We start from the raw sequence: 19,603 nt of genomic DNA, 5'->3' as shown, positions 1-19,603 counted from the left end.
ACTCCCTTGTCCACCTTCCCCTTGCATTCATTATGCCACACAGCTATTGAATTATTATAGAGGTGGGTGGCTTACCTTTAGGGCTAGTCAGATTCTGATCATGCCAACTTTTTGTTTACAGTGCCTGAGCTGTCTGACTCTTTTGGGATTCACTTCATCAGTCAAGATTAATTTTGGTCTTTATTTTAAGCCTAGGAGCCATCCAGAAGGCATCTAACAAATATGTGAAATACAGAGATAATACCAATAAGCACCTTGGGGAGGAGACAGAGAAAGAAAGGTCAGGAAAAACACCTAAATACTACCTTGGATACTCATCTGCAAGCCCTTTCAGGCAACTATGTGCAGGATAAAAGACTGTGGTAACCTTATAGGATTAGCACTACAGAAGAATTGTTTAGAGTGAGGAGCGAATGTCACAACATGTGATCAGTGGTGACACTGCAGTTTAAGAAGAGGCCCCAGTAGGCTTTGTTTCATAGCTATGAAAACAGTGCACAGAGCAAACTTGGCCCTATCACTCACCTGAGCTCTTCCTAAACCCTCACATTTCCTCTGTTTCCAATTTCACCTTCATAACCCACTTTTTAATCTCCCCCAACACATGGAAACAGAAACTAGGATCAAGAGGGAAATGCTGCCAAAGATTAGAGGTTTGGAAATTTACAACTGTTATCTAAGGGAAAACTATAGTGGGAGCCAACTGCCTTAGTCAGAAGTCTTTGTTATTGTAAAGAAGCTTTAATATATGTTTTTGCTTTCTAAATCAGAAGGTGGAAGCGTAGTATTTTATGGGTCAAACAGAAGAAAAAATAAAAACAAAAGCAATTCAACCCCTAGTCACCCAATCTGGAAATTTGTAAAACTAAGGTCTGCAAAGCACTAACTCGGTAACAGATGTAGTGAATTATAAACATGAACTTGTCACAGATTACTGTAAAAAAACAGGCAGGCGTCCTATTTTAAAACACATTTTTTTGTTTTCTTTATTATTAATCCACCTTTCCCCTTACAGCTATTCAATACAAAGCACGACTGCAAAGTAGTACCAGTTCTGCAATCTGGAGGAAGGAAAAAAAAAGAAAGAGTGTTTTCAAAAATTACAGAACAGTGTTCCAAAAAGAAAATCTGATTTAAAAACTCATTTCTGTTCAGCAGTCAAGTGGTCTGTTTTGAATTTCAATGGCTATCTAGCACTGAGGTTTCTGTGTCATTGCATACAGAAAAAGCTGATGAGGAATGGTGCTGTCATAGTCCATTCCTAACCACAACCCGGTAGATAAAGTCTGAAGTCACAAGTCAGCTGAGAGCTCTACCAAGACTATTAAAATGTACTGGCAAAGCTGGAAGGAAGAAATTTAAATGAGGTCAAGTTAGACGTTTCAAAGGGATGAGTGACTGATCCTGTTTTATGCTATGCCAGACAATGCTAATAGTTTAAACACTAGCTCTGTCAAGTGAGAAATAGATGTATTATTGTCTGTGAATTATTAAAATTGACTTCACCTACTCACCTTTAGAATTTTCTGGCTGAAAGAAAAAAAAAAATCAAGAAAAAAAAGTCTTGCAAGGGAGGCATGCACTCTTAATCTATTACTAATGTCTTCTTGAATCCTGTTAATATTTTTCATATTGTCTGCTTTGGTGAGCTCAGACACTATGTGTGAGGAATGAGCAAAAATTCCAGCTGATCCTAGGCATAAAGCTCTTTAATGTTTAAGTCTCCCCTGCCCTGCAGATAATTAGTCTCCTCTTTCACCCATCCAGCTGGGACATCAGACAATTTGGGGAGCATCCAAGATGGGCATGAAGATCCATTTCCTGGTTCATGACAAGTACTGTAGATGTTTATGCTACAGAAATAATTTTCTAGGGTTTTATTCAGCAACAAAAAAACCTTTTAAAAGTTGTTTAGATCTACAAGGCTCAATTTCCCCTGCAACTCAACCATACAAGCTCTCCTTGAACACTAGGGAAGTATTAAGGATACTAAAACATAATTAACAATGTAGGATGTTTTTAAGTTCTCATAAGGTCAGAATCATTGCTACAGGTTTTTAGTGGACTACAAAGATGAGACATGAAGATATGGAAGGTGGTTAAGCACTCATCAACATCATCATCACAGGGTAGCAACAATAACAAAGGTCCCACCTCTTCATGCCTCCATCATGAAGTTGTTAATTTACAAATGATGACTCTAAAGGTGATAGAGGGGAAAGGTGAAGGTTTATTTATTTTTTAAACAACCACTTCCAAACCTCCACTTCCCTTCAACCATTTGCCCCTTTGAAAGAAATTGTAAATGGTGAAGGACAGAGATACCAGTCTGAACAAAATCTTCTTGTGGATTTTTTGGGGGAGGCAGAAGACCTCTAGGATCAATCTAAAAGAAAGCCTGACTACCCCAGAAAAGTACCCTCCCACCCCCAAAATTAGGCTTTCCTTAGAAAAACTAAAAGCCAATTTTGTAGTCTTTTTTTTTTTTTTGAGCAGAATACTTTTTGACTTTTTTTTCCATAGGTAAAGTTAAACCATTTCACATTTTCTAGGTGAATAAACTTCAAATAACTAAAGAAATAAAAGAAGAAAGTGAAAGAAACCTACTGTCATTTTTGGACTGTGAAACACTTGAAAAACATGAAATGGAAGCTTTTGGAGACAAACCCCCAAACCCTCCTGCTTCCTCAGAACCGGCTACCTCTTTACACATTTCTCCTAACCTGGTCCATATGGCCCTTTCACACTGCCCTGGGGTGTCCCTCAGAGGGACAACTGCACTCACTCTGATAACGTCTTCAGCAGCACCGAAGTAACACTGATAGATATTTTGCAGGAGGTGGCATAGGATTTTGAGAATCAGTGGCTTGAAGTACCATCTTTCAAGCGGGAAAAATATTAGGTGCCATGGCATACCCAGGCTCGAGACAGCTATGCCCCCAGCAAACCGCTGACTGGAAGACTTCATGCTGGAAAGGCTGATGTCAAGGCATCTGCTGACCCAAACTCAGCAGAAGCTGCTTTTAACAACACTAAAACCATCTCACGGCTTCTCAGATGAAACACACGAATACTCTGTGGCTGTCATCTTCCTTTGTGCGCCCACTCACCCATAAAATAAAATACAAACAGCTGAAGGCAGGCAAGCTCTTGCGAAGGCTGGAGAAATTAGACAGGAGTCTAGCCCTTAATTCCAGATTTGCTGAAGGAAACCTCACCTCTGTCTCATATCCTCTGTATTCAAAAGCCATTTTTATTTTCAGATAAATCATGTCATTTACGTTTCTGTGCTGCCATTCTAAAACCATTGCAAGAGTTGAGTTGGCACAGCACACTTAAAAGAAAAGGTTACAACGCGGTGGGAAACAGTCAAAATGTGAACAGCATTGTTAACGTATTGCTTGACTTTTAAAATCCCATTGTAAAATAAAATAAACAGCTTCTGAAAGGGAGACAGATCTTCAGACATGCTCCCACTTCTGAATGCGAACCAGCAATCAGGTCTGTAAGTGACCTCAACCACCTCTGACACCATGGTCTTTAGAAAGCCCTGATGGGAGCAGTTTTGTGCTGAGCCACTCTGCCAGTACTCCAGTCTCGCTGGGCACTCCAAAATGTGGTCTGAACCACAGTTCAGCTCTTTTGAATGTCTGATCTCGTGTAGGAAATGGGGAATAGGCTGTAGGTGGTGGAGACCGCTGGCAGGAGGGAATACTTGGCAGTTGTGACAAATGTGTCTTTGGTGCTGCCTGAGCCTGGACTTCTGTCATGGCTTTTGCCTGCTCCAGGCTTTCTCCCACCCCCGTGACTTCCCTTCAGAGGCTTTGCATTTCCCACCACATCTGCTGGAGCACAGGGAGTGTTTGTATGGGACAGGCATAGGACAGGCAGTGATAAGAAAACAAGGGATGGTCCAAATGAGGATGAGACAACAGACAGAGATAACAAGAGGGAGGAGGAGGCCAAATGGCAGGCCAAGAGAAGGGGGAGGCAAGGGGATAAGAGGTAAGATAAAGAGAGACTTTCTGTGCATGAATAAACATGAATAAGTGAAGAGGTGGCGGTAAGACCCCCCACTGCCAGGAAGGCAGAGAAGAATTATGGGCAGGAAACGTCACTGCAGGAGCAGTTGATTAAAACTGCAAACTGCATGAACTTGGTCTAATCCCTTCTGGCCTGTAAAGCCACCCTAAGAGAACCTGGCTAAAGAAACTGTCTTGAGCTATTTCAGCATCTCCGCTCCCGAGTACTGTGCTCAAGAATAATCAGCTGGCACCTCCTGAGTTCCCACAAACGTTTGGGCTCGCCACCTCAGTTCCCATCACAGATGAATTGCTTTGCTTCGTATTAAGATGCAGCAGTGCACGTAAGCACACTCTTAGCTCCGAGTATGGAAACTGTCCCTATTAACTATTCATGCCCTTGAAGTGAAGCACTTGCTTGGATGCTTGGCTGAATCAGGGCCTAATTAAGGAGGTAAACAGCCTTCTATTCTCATTCACCTCTCCCTCAGCCCTAATCCTCCAGTCACCTAAGTTTAATTTAAAAATCTGTTTTCAGGAGTTGAGCCTGGATCTGTCACATCCAAGATTGCCACTAATTGCTATGTGTCAACAGCATTTAGAAAAATGAGCAATGAATTAAAACCACCAACCCTTCTGCTTGGATGACAGCTTTATCTTTACACACTAGCTTTCCAATGGGGTTGCAATCTCTTTACCCACCCAGAGTGGAAAATTGCGTTGCCCAAAGTCAGTCAGAGATTTCTTCAGCTAGTCTGAACATTTCTGAATAAAAACTACTGATCTTGTAAATGAACATATGGTGCAACACCCAAGGTGCAAAAGCACTACAGCTTAGACCCCAGGAGGTAAGGACTCCCTCTTCCTCTGGCTAGTCTTGTCAGATAGTTGTGGTATTAGGGGATCGGAAAGCAGACTCGGAGAGACAGGCTGATGTTCTCAGGAAGATCAGTGAAGATGTGAAGGTCACAGATGACACATGGCTGGTTTCAAAACCTCAGGAATGACAGCAGGGAAAGAGGTGGTGAAGAAGGGGAACAGAGCCAGCTGTAGAAGTCGCCAGAGAAATATTTTGTTGGAGGCACAGCAGAGGAGGAGCGGGATGATGCAAAGTGAAGCAACCGAGTAAAGCACAGCATATGAGGACTGCAAACAGTGGTGTCCAGAGGGATTCCTTTACTGGATGCGCCTGTCTAATACTGATGTAATGAGCTAGTTATGAAGCAAAAAGTCAGAAATGTGTGTGGGAGTGTTGGAGGAGCACATATTAGGTATCTGCTCCCACAAGAAAGGAGGTAAGCTAGGGCTCCTGCTAAGAGTCTGTTAAGAGGATTAAACAAGACAGTGAGCAAGACTGGGCACGAGCCTGCTGAAGCTTCTCAGGTTTGGTGACATATTGAGAGGAAAACCTGATAGCAAAAATGATCTTCCTTATCTTGTTCCTAAGGAACAACTAAGATCAACAAAATCAGGGTGAGATAAAAAAGTAGAAAGCTGCCTGTGGAGGGACGGTTGTGTCCACTAGGAATGGCAGCAGAGCACAACGCCATCAGGCTCTCCTCCTAACTTTGCCACCGCCTCATGATCTCACTCAAGTAGCGTAGCCTGTCTGCTCTGCCATACATGTGTTTCAGAAGCAGAAACACAGTGATACTATTTTTTTAAAAACCTTTTTCACATGCTTGTTGAGAAACATTTAAAATATGTTAAGTGCTTAGTGTCTTGTAGATGCTATACAGAGGCAAGTTACTACTAATCCTTATTTTACTTGGCTGAATTTGACATGTATGTTTTCAGAGATACCTCTGAAATGCCTGATACGTAAGGCCTTAACTAAAAGAAACAAACAAACAAAAATCTACCTCAGGTTTTATTAGCAGGAGGGACAAATAAAAGGAAGAGGGTGGCAAAGCAATGCCAAGATAATGTTGAGTTTGAAGTAAGGAAACATATAAACGTTTTGGCTGACACAGCAGCAAAGTCAGCTTGGAGGAGAATTAAGGGCAACAGAGGTAATAATTTACCAAGGCAGTAGTTTTCAGATGTTGACATACATTTTCAGAACAAGGAGGGGAAAAAAAAACAGATAAGAGAAGACTGTCAGAATTATGACAACTTGCAACTTCTTTACCTGGCTGCTAGTGAGGAAAATAGACAGGAAAATCATCTGAAGATTGTTCTTCCTTGAATGCTCCCATTTCATTTTCGTGAGTATTAATACCGGCCACATATTGACATTGATGAGCAAAAAGATCCTTGAGGAAGGGAAGCACGTGTTTCCTTGTGCAGACAACTGAACAGTTTACAGTCACAGGTGGCTCTGAACTTAAGAGTAGGAAATGAAGCTTGTATGAAAACTAAAGTGGAAGTGCGGGGCATTTAGGGGTTTGTGATCATGGTTTCATTAGACTCCAAATGCTCTTTTGGGCAGGAACACTTAGAGGACTTCAGAAATGTTTTTGACTTTAAGAAAGCTGACTTTGGGAGAATGTGATATGCCCCAAGGAATTTTTACTGGAATCCTATGAAACATGGGAAACATAGAGCTGAATTTTTAAAAAACATCTGAAAAGACTGAAATTTAAAGCCGTCCTGCTTAATTCCAAGGAGGAAAAAGGGCAACTGAGGCCAAATGCAGTTAAATAAAGATGTAAAGTTTAGTGTAAGCAACACATAGAAGACTTGGGAAATTTCTTTTTATATATATACCTGTAGATATTTAGATACAATAAACAATCCTTTGAAAAGTAAGCAACCTGGTAAGGAGGGATACAGAACTTCTTAGGAGTTAGAAAGAGCAGTTTTAAAGAAATAATTCCAGGAAGATGAAGTATCTTTCGACACTGCCATGAACTTTTTCTCCTTAACCATTACATGGAGTTTTGTTTATATCAGTGCTACAAAGGACTGGGAGAAAAATGCTTAATTGCTTAAGGCATATAACAAAAGGAAGAAGTTAGCAAGTTAGCATGCCCTTTTTTCTTTGAAGAAGAATAATAAGAGGCCAGATGACTACTTAAATATTAGCATCACATTGTGACAGAGTTTCCAGGGCTTGCTTGAAGGAAGGAAATTTGCATTGATGTATGTACATCCTCAGAGTTACAGCCATGCCAGCCCATAACAAATGTGATGCATGAATACAACCTGCAGTTCCTATCCCAGGCAAGCTGTAGGACAACTGCAGAAACGGGTGGGAGGGAAGGGGAAGAATTCCCTGTAACACATGCAGAGCATTAGATTCAGAGAAAAAACAAGATTTACCTGTGGTTGAAGGGTTTCTTTTCTTTCCCTTTTAAAAAGTAACATAAACTCCTAGCTGAGAGATATATCCATCTTAAGTTCTGTGATGACAGGCCAGGCCAGTGAGACCTGGAGTTAGTCTTCATTGTTGCAGGAAAGGGCAATGAAATGAAGCAAGCTCCTACAGAACTGTTAGCTTAATATCTGCCATGCAAAAAGAATAGAGGCGATTTTACTCAAACACCTTAACGGGCATAATTTGATTAGAAGCAATTGTGCAATTCTTGGAGGGAAATTTCTGCATACAAATTAATAGTAATTATCTTGCTGAAAGATAAGAAAATTAAAGACAGGCCCTAGTTCTCTAAAAATTACCCAACTTCAGAGGCTGAGAGACCTGATGCTTCCGACATCCTGTGCTGCAGAGCTGCTTGTTTCCAGCTGACTGAGGTGGCTCATTGATTTTCAGTTTTAACTTTTAAAAGAAATATAATTTTAATATTATTTTTGTGAATACCAAACAGATTATTTAAATCCAAGTATAGACTAAGTTGCCTACCTACAATATGAACATTCTGATTGTAACAAAAGTAGAAAAGACTAGTGAGATAATTTCTGAAGTATCTACATTTTACAGGTGAGTAAACTGTAGTGGAAACTTATCTTTACATGCCTAGGGCAGCAAATGAGTATAAAGTATGACCTTACTAGCCATGTGCTAAAAGTCTGCAAAATGCGTGAAAGCATCTTTCAGTGTATCGAGTACAGTATAAAAAGCACACTTGTCATGAAGCTCCTGTGAAAACTGCTGATTTTAAGAAAGGCAGAAGTAATCATTTTTCCCCAATCCTTGCAGCAAGTTAGAGTCTCCAAATACAATTAAAAAAGGGTCAGAAAAGATACTGATAGGAATTTGATACAAGCCAAAAGAAATGATACCGACAGGTTTGTAGTTGGCAAGATGCAAGGAGGGAAGGAGAGAGACAGGCATTAGAAGCATTAGCAGGAACAATTCCCAAGGCCAGTAAATATCAGGGGGCCCCAAAGCAGTCAAAAGCAGAGTGAAGAGATTTAGAGTCAAGGCATTCAAAGGATCTACTTAGTTTGACCAGAAGACAGTCTCACATTTCAAGGTTTCTTCTTCAGTACAGCTAATCTTTTCAATGGGAGGCCTTGACCCCAGGGATCACTAACTGAAGAAAACAAATGTGTTTTCAAATGAATGTATTGGCACTGTCAGAACTGACTGTACACAAGATTAAATGATATTTATTTTCACTTTCCAGAATACCATGTTAAATTTTAGAGAGACAGACAGACAGAAATGTTTCCAAATAAGACATGAGAATCTGAGCATCAGATTTTCTGTGTCAGCCGGGATTCAACAGCAGAATTCCTGTTAACTGATCTGGCTAAGCCTCCTTCCAAAATGTCAGCCCGAGCCTTTCTTGCCTTCAGCAGTCTTGGTGAGGGTGGCAGGAGCGGACAAGTGCCATCAGTCCGTTTCAGTTCTCTCATTGCTTTTCCTGGCTTTCTCGCGATGGACTGGATTTTGGTCTGGCATTTTGGAATTGCACAGATGTGATTCCCTGACTGAAACACACAGAAGTTTGCCTGCCTTTATAAGGAACGGAAATAAAATCAGAATTAAAAAAAATGAAAGTGATTCTGGGTACCCATCCTGAGATGCTCTAAAAAGGAAACTTTGATTGCAGGAAGTGGATGTCACATCTCTTCATAGAGAAGTTTGCTCACAGTTCATCTGCATATTCCTTAAGACAAAGGTACTTGAAATCCTGTTTTGTGCTTCTACCTTGATGATGCTTGAGCAGCTTCACAGCCTTCTTGGGTTCCACAGGAACCAAGTAGGGACTGTGTTAAACGCAAGGCAAGATGAGGGCAGTGGAAGAGAGAGATGGAGCCCAAGGGAAGGTGGCCTACGACAGACCAGATAAGTTAGATAAACATCAGATGTCTACTGATTTTATATGCAGTGCTATTTAAAGGCCGCATTCCACTCTGCATTTGAATACATCCCTATACTCATGTATGGACTAGGAATTGCATGAGCATTCCTGAGGGACCTGTGCTTATGCACTGTCCCAAAATGGACAAGTGTATAGTGAGCTGAATTTAAAATCCAGAAATTGTGTTCCCAAAAGGAGACCAATAAGGACAGAGAGGAGACCATGGGCACCTCTATTTCAGCAGAAAATGTCTGAGCACATGAATAAGGTGGAACTACAGCGAGGGCTTCAGAATAGCTACATACTACCTGTGAATTTTGAGGAGTGAATATATACTTGTTAGTAAGAGGTATGACAAAGCAAGGAAGTGGGTCTCACAAAGCGCAGACTTGTTGGGTCAAGTGTCCTTTTCCTGTTTGGCAAGTTCTTTTGTCTCTGTGTCCTCCTTATCATCCTGACACCTTACCAAAGCACAGAATGATGGACAGCTCTTAATGCCTTCCTAGCGTTTGATTCTGATACACCGGCCCAGCCCTTTTTTGCATAACATGAAAGTCTCTATTCCCCTCTGAATTTCCACTTTAGAACCCATGTCCACTTCCACACATGCAGCTCCCCACTCCCACCCTGCAATCCGTGTCAAGACAAACGTGCTCTCGTCACACCTTGCTTGAATCAGGCAGCTGAAGCCAGTACTTCTGAACAGACGGACTGACAGCCGATGCTGTGTCAGCAGCCGGCAGGGCTGGTATCACCCTCCCCAGGAGACGAGAACGTCCTCTCCTGGGCACACCCACTCCCACATCGCACAACTGGGGCTACTGTTCCCTGTGTCTAGAGACCAAAACTGGAACTGCAGTTTGGTCTCCTTGTTAATTCCTCCTTCTTGCTTCACTGTCCATACCATTTCTGCTCCTTCATTTCCTCTCCACCTACTACTCTGCAGGAGCAGCTGTCTCTCATCTTTTACCCCTTCAATTCCCTGCCTCTATGAAGCAGGGCTGTCATTAGATGCAGGCAGGTAACAGTGGCCATGCTGTCCTGAGGAATAAATGAAAGTCACCAATTACAGCTGAATTGGTTGCTCGCTCTGCTCACCTTTGTTCCAGAGTTGGAAGAGGAGCTGTAAGGCAGCATGTCCCCAAACGTGGGGCACGCCCACTTTGAAAATGCTGCAGACATCTAGCCAGAAGGCACAAGAGATGTGTATATTGAATATTGGATTTCATTTCCTATGTGAGTTTCCCTTCCCAAACCATGGAAGTGTAGTATGAAGTTCTGCATGTGCTGCTTGGCCTCAGTTTATCAGATGGTCTTGGTACCACATCACTTGTCTGACCTGTACCATCTCTATGCATTGCCACCGTCCTGCCTGACTTGGAAATATTGTTGTTTTTTTTTCCTCTCCCAGCATGCTTATTACGCGATTTGAGCACAGGGGTTAGTGGCTCGGTCCTGCCGGCAGCGTGTGCTGGTTCAGCACTCCTGGCAGACTTCACTGAGGCATTCCTGGGAGTAAAGACGTGTTCTGCAAATGAGTGTTTACTGAGCGGGACCCTGCAAAGCACCCAAGAAAACAAAGCACACGTGCACTTCTAAAATGGGCATTTTGTGGTACCCACAGTTACAAAGATTAAGCTGAACAGGGAATACTCACTGAATGGAGTTGAAACACTGTCATGAGGACACAGAAGGAGGTACTTTAAAAATCAAGCCTATTATTGCCCACCTTCCTCTGCTTTCCCTTCTTGCAGCTGGAGGAGAGATGACCACATACCCATTCGAGACCAGAAGGAACAAGTTGTTTTACACTTTGTTTTGTCTCCCCTAAGGCGATGTTTCACCCCCCCCAAGCATCCCCTCTCCCATTCAGAGAGGGTGACCAAAGCAGAGTAGCGTCTCTGTGACAGGGCAAACCCGCTCCTCCTGGGCAGTGCTGCCTGCCTGCTTGTTCCCAGGTAGCTGGCTGTGAGGGGGCCAACAAGCAGGCTAATTTAGAGCTCTAAAAGCTGGCAGCAGGAGCGCAATTAAGCCGTTTTCACAGACTGCTGGCCAAATGCAGCAATTTATTGGCTGAGTGATTGGATTATTCATTTGCAAAGCTAGGAGAGGGCATTTTCTTACCACTTCAGTTGGCCTGTAGTACTTGTGATTGACTGTCACATGAATCTTGCCAGTCTCTTTGCATCGTCCTACTTCATTTTCATTCTTCCCTTCCCACCTGTTAAGAAGATAAACATTTAATCAACCCATAATTACTTTAGTGCTCCGATCTTACCAACATTTGGCCTGCTTTCATTTACTTGAGGCTGGTGTCAATTCTCCCTGCAGGACAGTATAAACTCATTAGCTATAGGAACAAAGGCAGAGTTTAGACTTGAATGGAGCAACAATGGCTTTTGAAGTCTCTTTGTTTTGGTTTTTGATTCAGTGGAAGGTCTAAAATACAGGACTTCCAAATTAAACACATAATGCTAGGGGAAAATAAAATGTCCTGATTTCAGAATGTCTCATGTATCTGCAAATAAATATGACAGTGAGGTTTTTCATTTGTGGATTGGTTCAAAGTTGTTTTCTTAAAATATTTTTAATTCTTGTATTTTGGCCAATACTTTCAGGAACTCTTTAATCTGTTAATTTTATGGACGTGAAGGTCTGTTTGAATAGCATTAAGCTGCATAATTTAATTTGTGCTTAACTAGGAAAACCAAAACAAAAACAGTTCTTGAGTTTTCAGTCCTAGCTCGACATGGCACTTCACATACATGTACTGTAAACAGTACTTACTACCTGTGAGCTGAAAGCCAGCTACTTTGTCCAAATTAGTTTCATATGTGTTGAACAGCCTGCAATTTGCTGTAATTTATGTGATCTGGTTGTGCCGTGAACTATTTTGTTAGCAACTGTTCCGGTGTAAAATTTCGGGAGCAGCAGAAGAGGAACGGTTTGGTGGGTGACTAGCTCTGCCTTTGGAGAGGCCAGCCTGCAGCCTGGAAGCCTGAGGACAATGCTCCCTCTCAGAACAAATGCTTCAGATGACACATGTAGGAACGTACACTGGTGCATCAAACCTAACCCACTGAATGTACAAAATCCAGAGTTATGACTGAAACTCTATCCTCTCTTTGCTTTTTGCCTCTAAGTATATATCGTGGGCCTCTGAACTAGCTTGGCATAAAAGTGTAGTGATGAAATCCTTTACTTTTTTTGTTTAAGTAAAATTATGTAATTTAAATCAGCACTGTGATTTAGACTATTTAGCCTCAGTCACCAGCAATGAAAGAAAAGCACCCCTTGCCTCCCACTTACTAATTGTACTGCCAGCTCTTGGGATTTTGTCACAGATTTGATTTCTCCTTGCTCCCCTGCCCCCCCCCCCCCCCCCCCCCGAAGCTCCTAGAAGAATTTAATTCTTTGACAATCTCAGCCTTCATTTTTGAGTTTCTGGCCCTGAGGGCTAAGGAGGAAAGTCTGAAAATGTGACCTCTGTGTACCCATGAAGGTTAAAACACCGAAAGGCAGAAGGAAATACCAAATATGCATTATTACTAGTTTTTAAATCCCACAATTTTTTAAGCACAACTCATGACTTTTGGATGATTAGCAAAGCCTGTAGGATGCTTGATACTAGGAACACTTTACGCTGAAATAATTTCCAACAGATAAGAGCAACAGTGAAGTCAGCTGTTAATAGTCATGCCATGATGCTAAAGATTATTTATAAGTTAAATTTTCTTTCTTTCTTTTTCGCAGTTGCTCTGTTTGTAGCCTGAACTGCAAAGTTTTCATTCAGAAGCCAAAACTAACATTAGTCCCTCCCTTTAAAGGGCAGAGGGTAAAAATGTGCAGGACTCAAATGAGCTTAATAGAAAACTAACCGTCACTAGTAAAACAACAGGAAGCGCTTAGATCAGGAGACGTCAGTTGTTGTTGGAGGTCACTGAGCAGAGAACCCCATTTAACACCCAACAGGCTCCAGAAGGCTCGGCCAGCCAGTAAAGACTCACTTAATGTCGCTATCAAAGTTATATAACAATAGAAATAGCTTAAGAAGAAATCTCCACCCGTTTTGTTCAGCCCAGTAATGTGAAAAGTTCACAAGGAAAAAAAGTACTTCTCATTGTGAACAAAGTAGCATCTGATAGCTGCACTTCTAATTACTCCTGGCACCCCGGCGCTCGCAGCTGGGGACACCATACTGCTGATAAAAGGGATTGCGCGGGGGCCAGCCTGACACCAGGAGCAAGACATCCATTTTGCTAATCAACTCGCCCTCCCCTCTTCCTCTAACCACAAGGAAAGGAAAAAAACGCACCAAAACCTTCCTTAATTTATAGTCAAAGTGCAGTCAGAATTGTTAACTGGAAAACATAATGCCAGACTATCCTGAAGCACGAGCATGGTGGAAGAGGCACGGGGAACCCTCATGTTGTTGTGGTTTTAGATAGCTCCAGCCACAAGGACTACCCAGCTTTCTGCTCCTTAGGGCTGACGCCCAAGAAGGCAAGAAAACAGCCTTGTGTAACTTGAGGGAAATGCAAAGGATCCCTGGCTAAAGAAAGTTTGGCTAATCAGGGCTGGGCTAAATTTATAGAGGATGGGGAGTGGATCCCCCCAACCCCAAGCTGGTGTCAAAGCCCAGGGCTTCTAGGCAGGCACCTGCTGGCCTAGTGTAGGCTTTTCACAAAACGCTGGTCCAACAGCCTGCAGACAACGAGCCTCTACAGCAAGACCATTGCCTGCACCACACTGGGGAGCTTCACCCTCTCACTGAAGCAAAGGATGGGTTTGCTCTCACGGCTGACAGCATCAGCCATACGCCAGAACGCTCTGCACCTGGAGAAGGATGCACGAGACCACACATCTGCTTCCAACAAAGTGGGTTTGATGCCCTCTGCATCTATGCTTCCACGTCGAGTGCCTCACTTGGAGATGGGTGCTTTGGGATTGCTTATGATGATAGTCATTGCCAACTCTGGTGGATACCACTACTATCACTGACCTCAGAAATTTCCATAAAACAAAGTTAATCACATTTCAAATGCATGTGCAAGTTTACTTGTTTAAAAGGTTCTTCACCTCAAGAGCTTTTACACTCTGGATTTACAGTGGAATGGACTGCATTTAATTTAAGGCTAATTCCGTATCTGCAGATCACTACTGTTGTAATACTTATTATCAGTGGTGACAAATTCTCCTTTTCCTCTTCAACTCTGGAGATGCCAATTATTTTTCATTTTCTACAACTATTCAGTAAGACAGCAAGCTTCAAACTATAAAAACATCCACAGCTATAGAGGATTTTCTGAGGACGAAGAGCTGGGGTACCCAGCCGGTGGGGTGTGAGGTGGGCAGGGAAGGATGCAGGAGAGCCAGGATAATTGGGGGGTGGGAATAGCACTGCAATGGACCAAATGGTCCAAATGGCTGTAACTGAGAGGCAAATAAGGCAAAGTACATATATTTTTGAGGTGGTGAAGAAATCAACTGAAAATGAAATCTTTCACAAAAGCACAGGTAAACTGAACAAGTATATGCATTTCATCTCCTTTCTTGACCTTTACATAGAAACAGAACTGACAGCATTTTAAAAAATATTCAAAACCACTAGTAGCTACAGACGCTCAGCCTCTTTAGGGAAAATAAAACTATCATGTACACCTTTTAAATCAAATATATGCCAATAGAAAATATTTTCACATTTGAAAATGAACAATAAATTAATTAAAAATAAAATTTTAGGAAAATTTTGCTCTTCCTCCACAGCTAATACGATTTGTGTAGACAATACCATTTGTGTAGACGTCTCGGATTTGTGGCCTGATTGCTGCTACACACACAATTAAGCCAAAGCACTTCATTCTGTCCTGGCACTTTATAAACAGCAAAACTGACACAATATAACAGACCATTAATGTCTTTTGTAAGTAATCTTTTGTAGGGAAACTTTAAATATGACTCTTCATATGTTCCTTTGCCACCAACTCAACCACCAACCTTGCCAGCAGCTCTGATGCATCACAGCAATCAAGGATATAGGGACTGCTTAACCACGATCTTGTGCTTAAATCTAAAGAACAAGTATGCTACTATAGAGGGATGTACTTAACATATTTTTTCAAATGCTCTGATGAATCAGGTCTTCAGTGTTTGTTCACTAAAGGAACACAGTTAAAACAATGGTATTGTTGTTATTATATTCCCAGCATTGTCAAGCTCAAGTTTCAAAAATCTAAATTGTGACTCCCCACATTACAAGACTTTAAAAAAGAATACATGCTAGGCTCCCTATTATTTGGTTTCTTTTTTTTTCAGTTCATTGGAAATCTTTTGAGGCTCTTATCCCTTTATTCCAAATTGTGAAAGTTAATGTTGAGAAGAAAATGTTTTCTCAAATATTAATGCTTCTGTGAAAATAAAAATATTCTGGAAAGAAAAGTTTTAGTTTCAAGTAAGTTCCATTACTGTCAACCTGAAACAAAGTTATATTAATAATATCTAAAAAATATGCTTTGACATTTTCAGAATGGCTTTAAAAATTCTTTTTAAGTTATTCTTTCTTTAAAAGGAGGTTAGAAGAGAAACAAAGCAGTCCAGCTGACCTGAAATCAGATATTTTTCCAAAATGCATTTGTGAGCATTATTTTAATTTCATTTGGGGGAGAAAAAAAAATGTGGAATTTCCCATGAAACACCACATTCAATTCTCACCCAGTCTTCCTATAGGAGAAAATCTCATACCTCTTATGATGTATGAAATCAGATAATTAAATTGTTACAGTCTTCAAACCTTAATTTGAGTTCTGAAACAGTTATTAGGTCTGCTTACAGATAAAACCTTGTATCAATAAGAAAGTAATAAAAGCCTGCTCAGCTGGAAGAGTTAATTCTGCAGCTGAGGTGGGTTAAATGCCACCCTAAAACATATAGTCTACAGCGACAACAGTGATAAAAGTGGTGCAGTCCTAAGTGAGGACCCTTGCTCATGTGGGTTCACCCAGGCCAGCATTCTTCACCAACCTGGCTGGGTTTGTTTCAACTATCACTCTTCAAAATGCCTCCAATTTCTGTATGAGATTCTGTTCCCTTCCTCCTCATCTGGAAGCTTCTGATTTTCCTGAGCTGTTAAATACAACACATAGCACTGGCCAGCCAGCAAGTTTTGGTGGGCAAAAGCCAGACCTGGAAACAGCAGCTGTTTTGATGATGGCTTTTGATGGCTCCTCGTCCATATCCCCACAGCACCATTACTAATATATTGCTGGCTTTCCATTCTTACAGCAATCCTTCAAATCGCATGTGTTTCTGTAACCCAACCTTTCATTTTAAGGTAAAAAGAAAAAAAAAACAACCAGAAAAACCCTCCTCCCTCAGTTCAATCTCAGTTCAACCTTCACTGTCACTGAAGAGGCCACTGCTCCACTTCTGCTAGTAGTTCACCTCATTAGACCTTATAGCTTATCTGCAAACTTCCCCTTTTTAGGGTGATCTTTTATAAGACCAACTGGAATGTTAGTTAAGACAAAATTTGTACATAGAGCCAAATGACTAGAGTAAAATATTCGTTTTTACTGAATTCATTCTGATCCTGGAAGCAATGAATATTTCTGTAACAAATGTGCATGTATTTTTATATTAATAAAAAACACAATAAATCTTTCCACTGCTTGAACAGTTTGTTCTTTTTTTTTTTCTTTTCTTTTTTTTCTTTCCACATTTGCAGACAGCAGTCTCTGTAGCACTCTGCAAAGAACTCTGAGTGCTGTAGTGGTTTCAGGCTATCTTTGCAATCCTGTTCTAATTTAATAAGATTAATGACAGAAAATTAGTCAAGACAAGCGTTTGCCTGTTTCGTTTATCCTGCTGTAGTTCAAATTATAGGCGGGAAGTGTTTCCCCCAAGTACTACTTAATTAGTAATAAGTAGAAGGGAAAGTAAAAGAAAAAAAGTGTAATCCTTACAGGGGGAAAATATTTGTAGCTCTGAGGCTTTCCTGTTAGTACAAAGGACTGTATTTGAATGCTTCAGAGGACTATATAAATATAATTTCAGATTTCTCCCTTGAAAAAGAAATGTTAGAAGAAAAAAACCACGCAAGGTAGATAAACCCCTGTGTACACTTTACAGTCAATTTCAGAGAGAGAATCAGTCTCATTGCAGCTGTACATTTCATTAGTTACAAAAATGTAGCAAAGTTTCTCTCTCTCTTATTTTGGCTAGAAGACATAGTCCTGACATGTGCTAATGACTGGCTATGACAGAGTATTATGTTATCTTTTTGGAAAGACATTTTAGGCTGTCCTGGATTTTCAGCTGTGTAAGTTAATCTGAATTGTTAGGAAGACAAAAACCTAAAAAAATAAAAGAAATATTTTTAGTTGGTTGATGGGCCAGCCAGGATTGCTTTTCTTCCTGTTCTCTACTGCAATATCAAGATGTGACAGCTAAGACTTTGTTACATTTGCAACTTTCCCTGCCAAAGCACAAAGTAGGGATGGTTGAGAGCCCCTGCACACGTGCCCTGTGTTCGCAGATGTGCTATGAGCTCTGCCAACTGCTGCTTGCCACGGCATCCCTCCTGGCCACTTACTCCATCTTTCCATCAATTTTGAAAGGAGCTTTGCACAGCAACGCTGGGAAGCTGTGCCATCACTTACAGCAGTGGAAAGGGGCTGCTGGAAATTTCCTAGATGAGTTTTTGAGATTGCAAAATTTTGTAATACCTGCAGCCCTGTGAAACACCCCCAAACAACCAAACAACTCAACCAAACTTTGAGGAAGGGAGATAGGAAGACAGCAGCCATCCTCGCAGGAGCTCATTTAGCAATTGCACTCTGGTGTGCTGGTTCTTAGGTGCCTCATAAATTGTAAAGAAATCGATCAATGGGACTCACCAGTGGGGTCCCATTGCTAAAAGGGAGGATTTTGCTGCCAGGCTACTCCCTGAAGAAGATATATTCAAACTGGAGGAGGTGGGAGTAGAAAGCCCTTGGGGGTTTCAAAGAATGTGAGAGGTTACCAGCCAGCCGGCCAAGAAGCCAGCAAGGGTAAGGAGAGAGCGTGTGTGCGCTGCAAAAGCATAGGCCGGGCTGACACCTAGAAAAATTATGGAGGTTCTTAACAAAACTTTCCAAATCCTGAGAAATATTTTACATCTAGTGCAATTTGAAAGATGAATGATGGCTACGGGATGAGTGGTGGGTCTGTTGTGACACTACCCTCACCCTGGGAGCAGGGGGAACAAACGTCTGGTTTGTCTGGCTAGACTGTATCTAAAATGATCAGAATTACACCACTGTCAAAATGATCAGCAGCAAAATTATCATTAGCACCTAAAATGTCACCTCAGTCCCTGTATGTATGGCTATTTATATATCACCTGTAAATGGCTTAAGGAATTAATAACTTACTTATTCACAGTGAAGAAAAATTTCAGAAGATCCATGGGGATTAGCAGCCCAAGCCTAAAGCGATTTTGGTTCCTAAAAATCCATGTCACTAGATGTCATGTGGATTCTTACACAATTTTTGAAAATTACTTTTATTGATTAGTATAAAAAATGCAACTATGCCTTTGTACACACAAAATACCTGCTCTACCTCATCACTTGGAGTCAGGCTGTAAAGTTTCCCTGAGAGAGAAACTTGTGACTGATTGATTCAGTACAAACACTGACTGCAGCGATCACCAACATGAATGATATGCAGTCCACCATATGGAGACATAAGTGAGCAAAAAATTAAACAACAGGGACACAGAATGTTGTGTGTTAGGACCAACTAAATCTAAAGTAAGTCTTTAATATCCTCTCTAGAACAGAAGCTATTAAGAAAAGTACTTTCACTTTTATTTGTGTAATTGTTGTTCTTTTCTTTAGGTCTTCTCGAGGGTTTAATTTGCTTTCTGAAAAATACATGCTGATTTGTCAGTCTTGGGATATGCTGAGACTTCTTAGGCCAACACCAAAGCAGGGAGTTTAATTTTAAACTAATGGATAAATTTATTGACATCAGAAGAAACTGCAATGTTGAGAACATCTGCAAATAAAGACATTCAGCTAGGTACTGACCTATATGTTTCAGTTTCTAATTTTAGGTAATCAAAATTTTTTAAAAAAAGTTGTTCACCAAACATTCATTCTTGCTTTTGCAAACAACACTAGACAGGGAGAAAACAGTTCTCAAAATCACAAGAATTCTTACTTATATGGAGCAACAGAATCCACAGCATATTCATATCAATACTTACTAGGGAGAATTAGCTTATAAACACAAGAAGCAAAAGTATAGAAAAAGGAGAAAAAATAAGAAAAACAAAGCAATTACTAGAGCTCCTACTACCTCCCCTTTACCCTGTCAAACCTCACTACT

The 19,603-nt window shown here is 41.0% G+C and overlaps 1 protein-coding gene across 1 annotated transcript in view; it reads right to left on the bottom strand.

Moving 5' to 3' along the window:
* GMDS (GDP-mannose 4,6-dehydratase) overlaps window positions 1–19,603 on the bottom strand; it is a 430,502-nt gene that overhangs the window by 62,183 nt on the left and 348,716 nt on the right. The window contains exon 9 of the mRNA XM_076330453.1: window positions 11,357–11,453. Within this exon, the coding sequence (XP_076186568.1) occupies window positions 11,357–11,453 (97 nt within the window). The remainder of the gene's footprint in view (window positions 1–11,356; window positions 11,454–19,603) is intronic.

Source organism: Aptenodytes patagonicus, chromosome 2 (assembly GCF_965638725.1).
Source record: "Aptenodytes patagonicus chromosome 2, bAptPat1.pri.cur, whole genome shotgun sequence".
Taxonomy (NCBI): domain Eukaryota; kingdom Metazoa; phylum Chordata; class Aves; order Sphenisciformes; family Spheniscidae; genus Aptenodytes; species Aptenodytes patagonicus.
The sequence above is the reverse complement of the archived record's forward strand: the minus strand, read 5'-3'. Positions and strand labels throughout refer to the sequence as shown.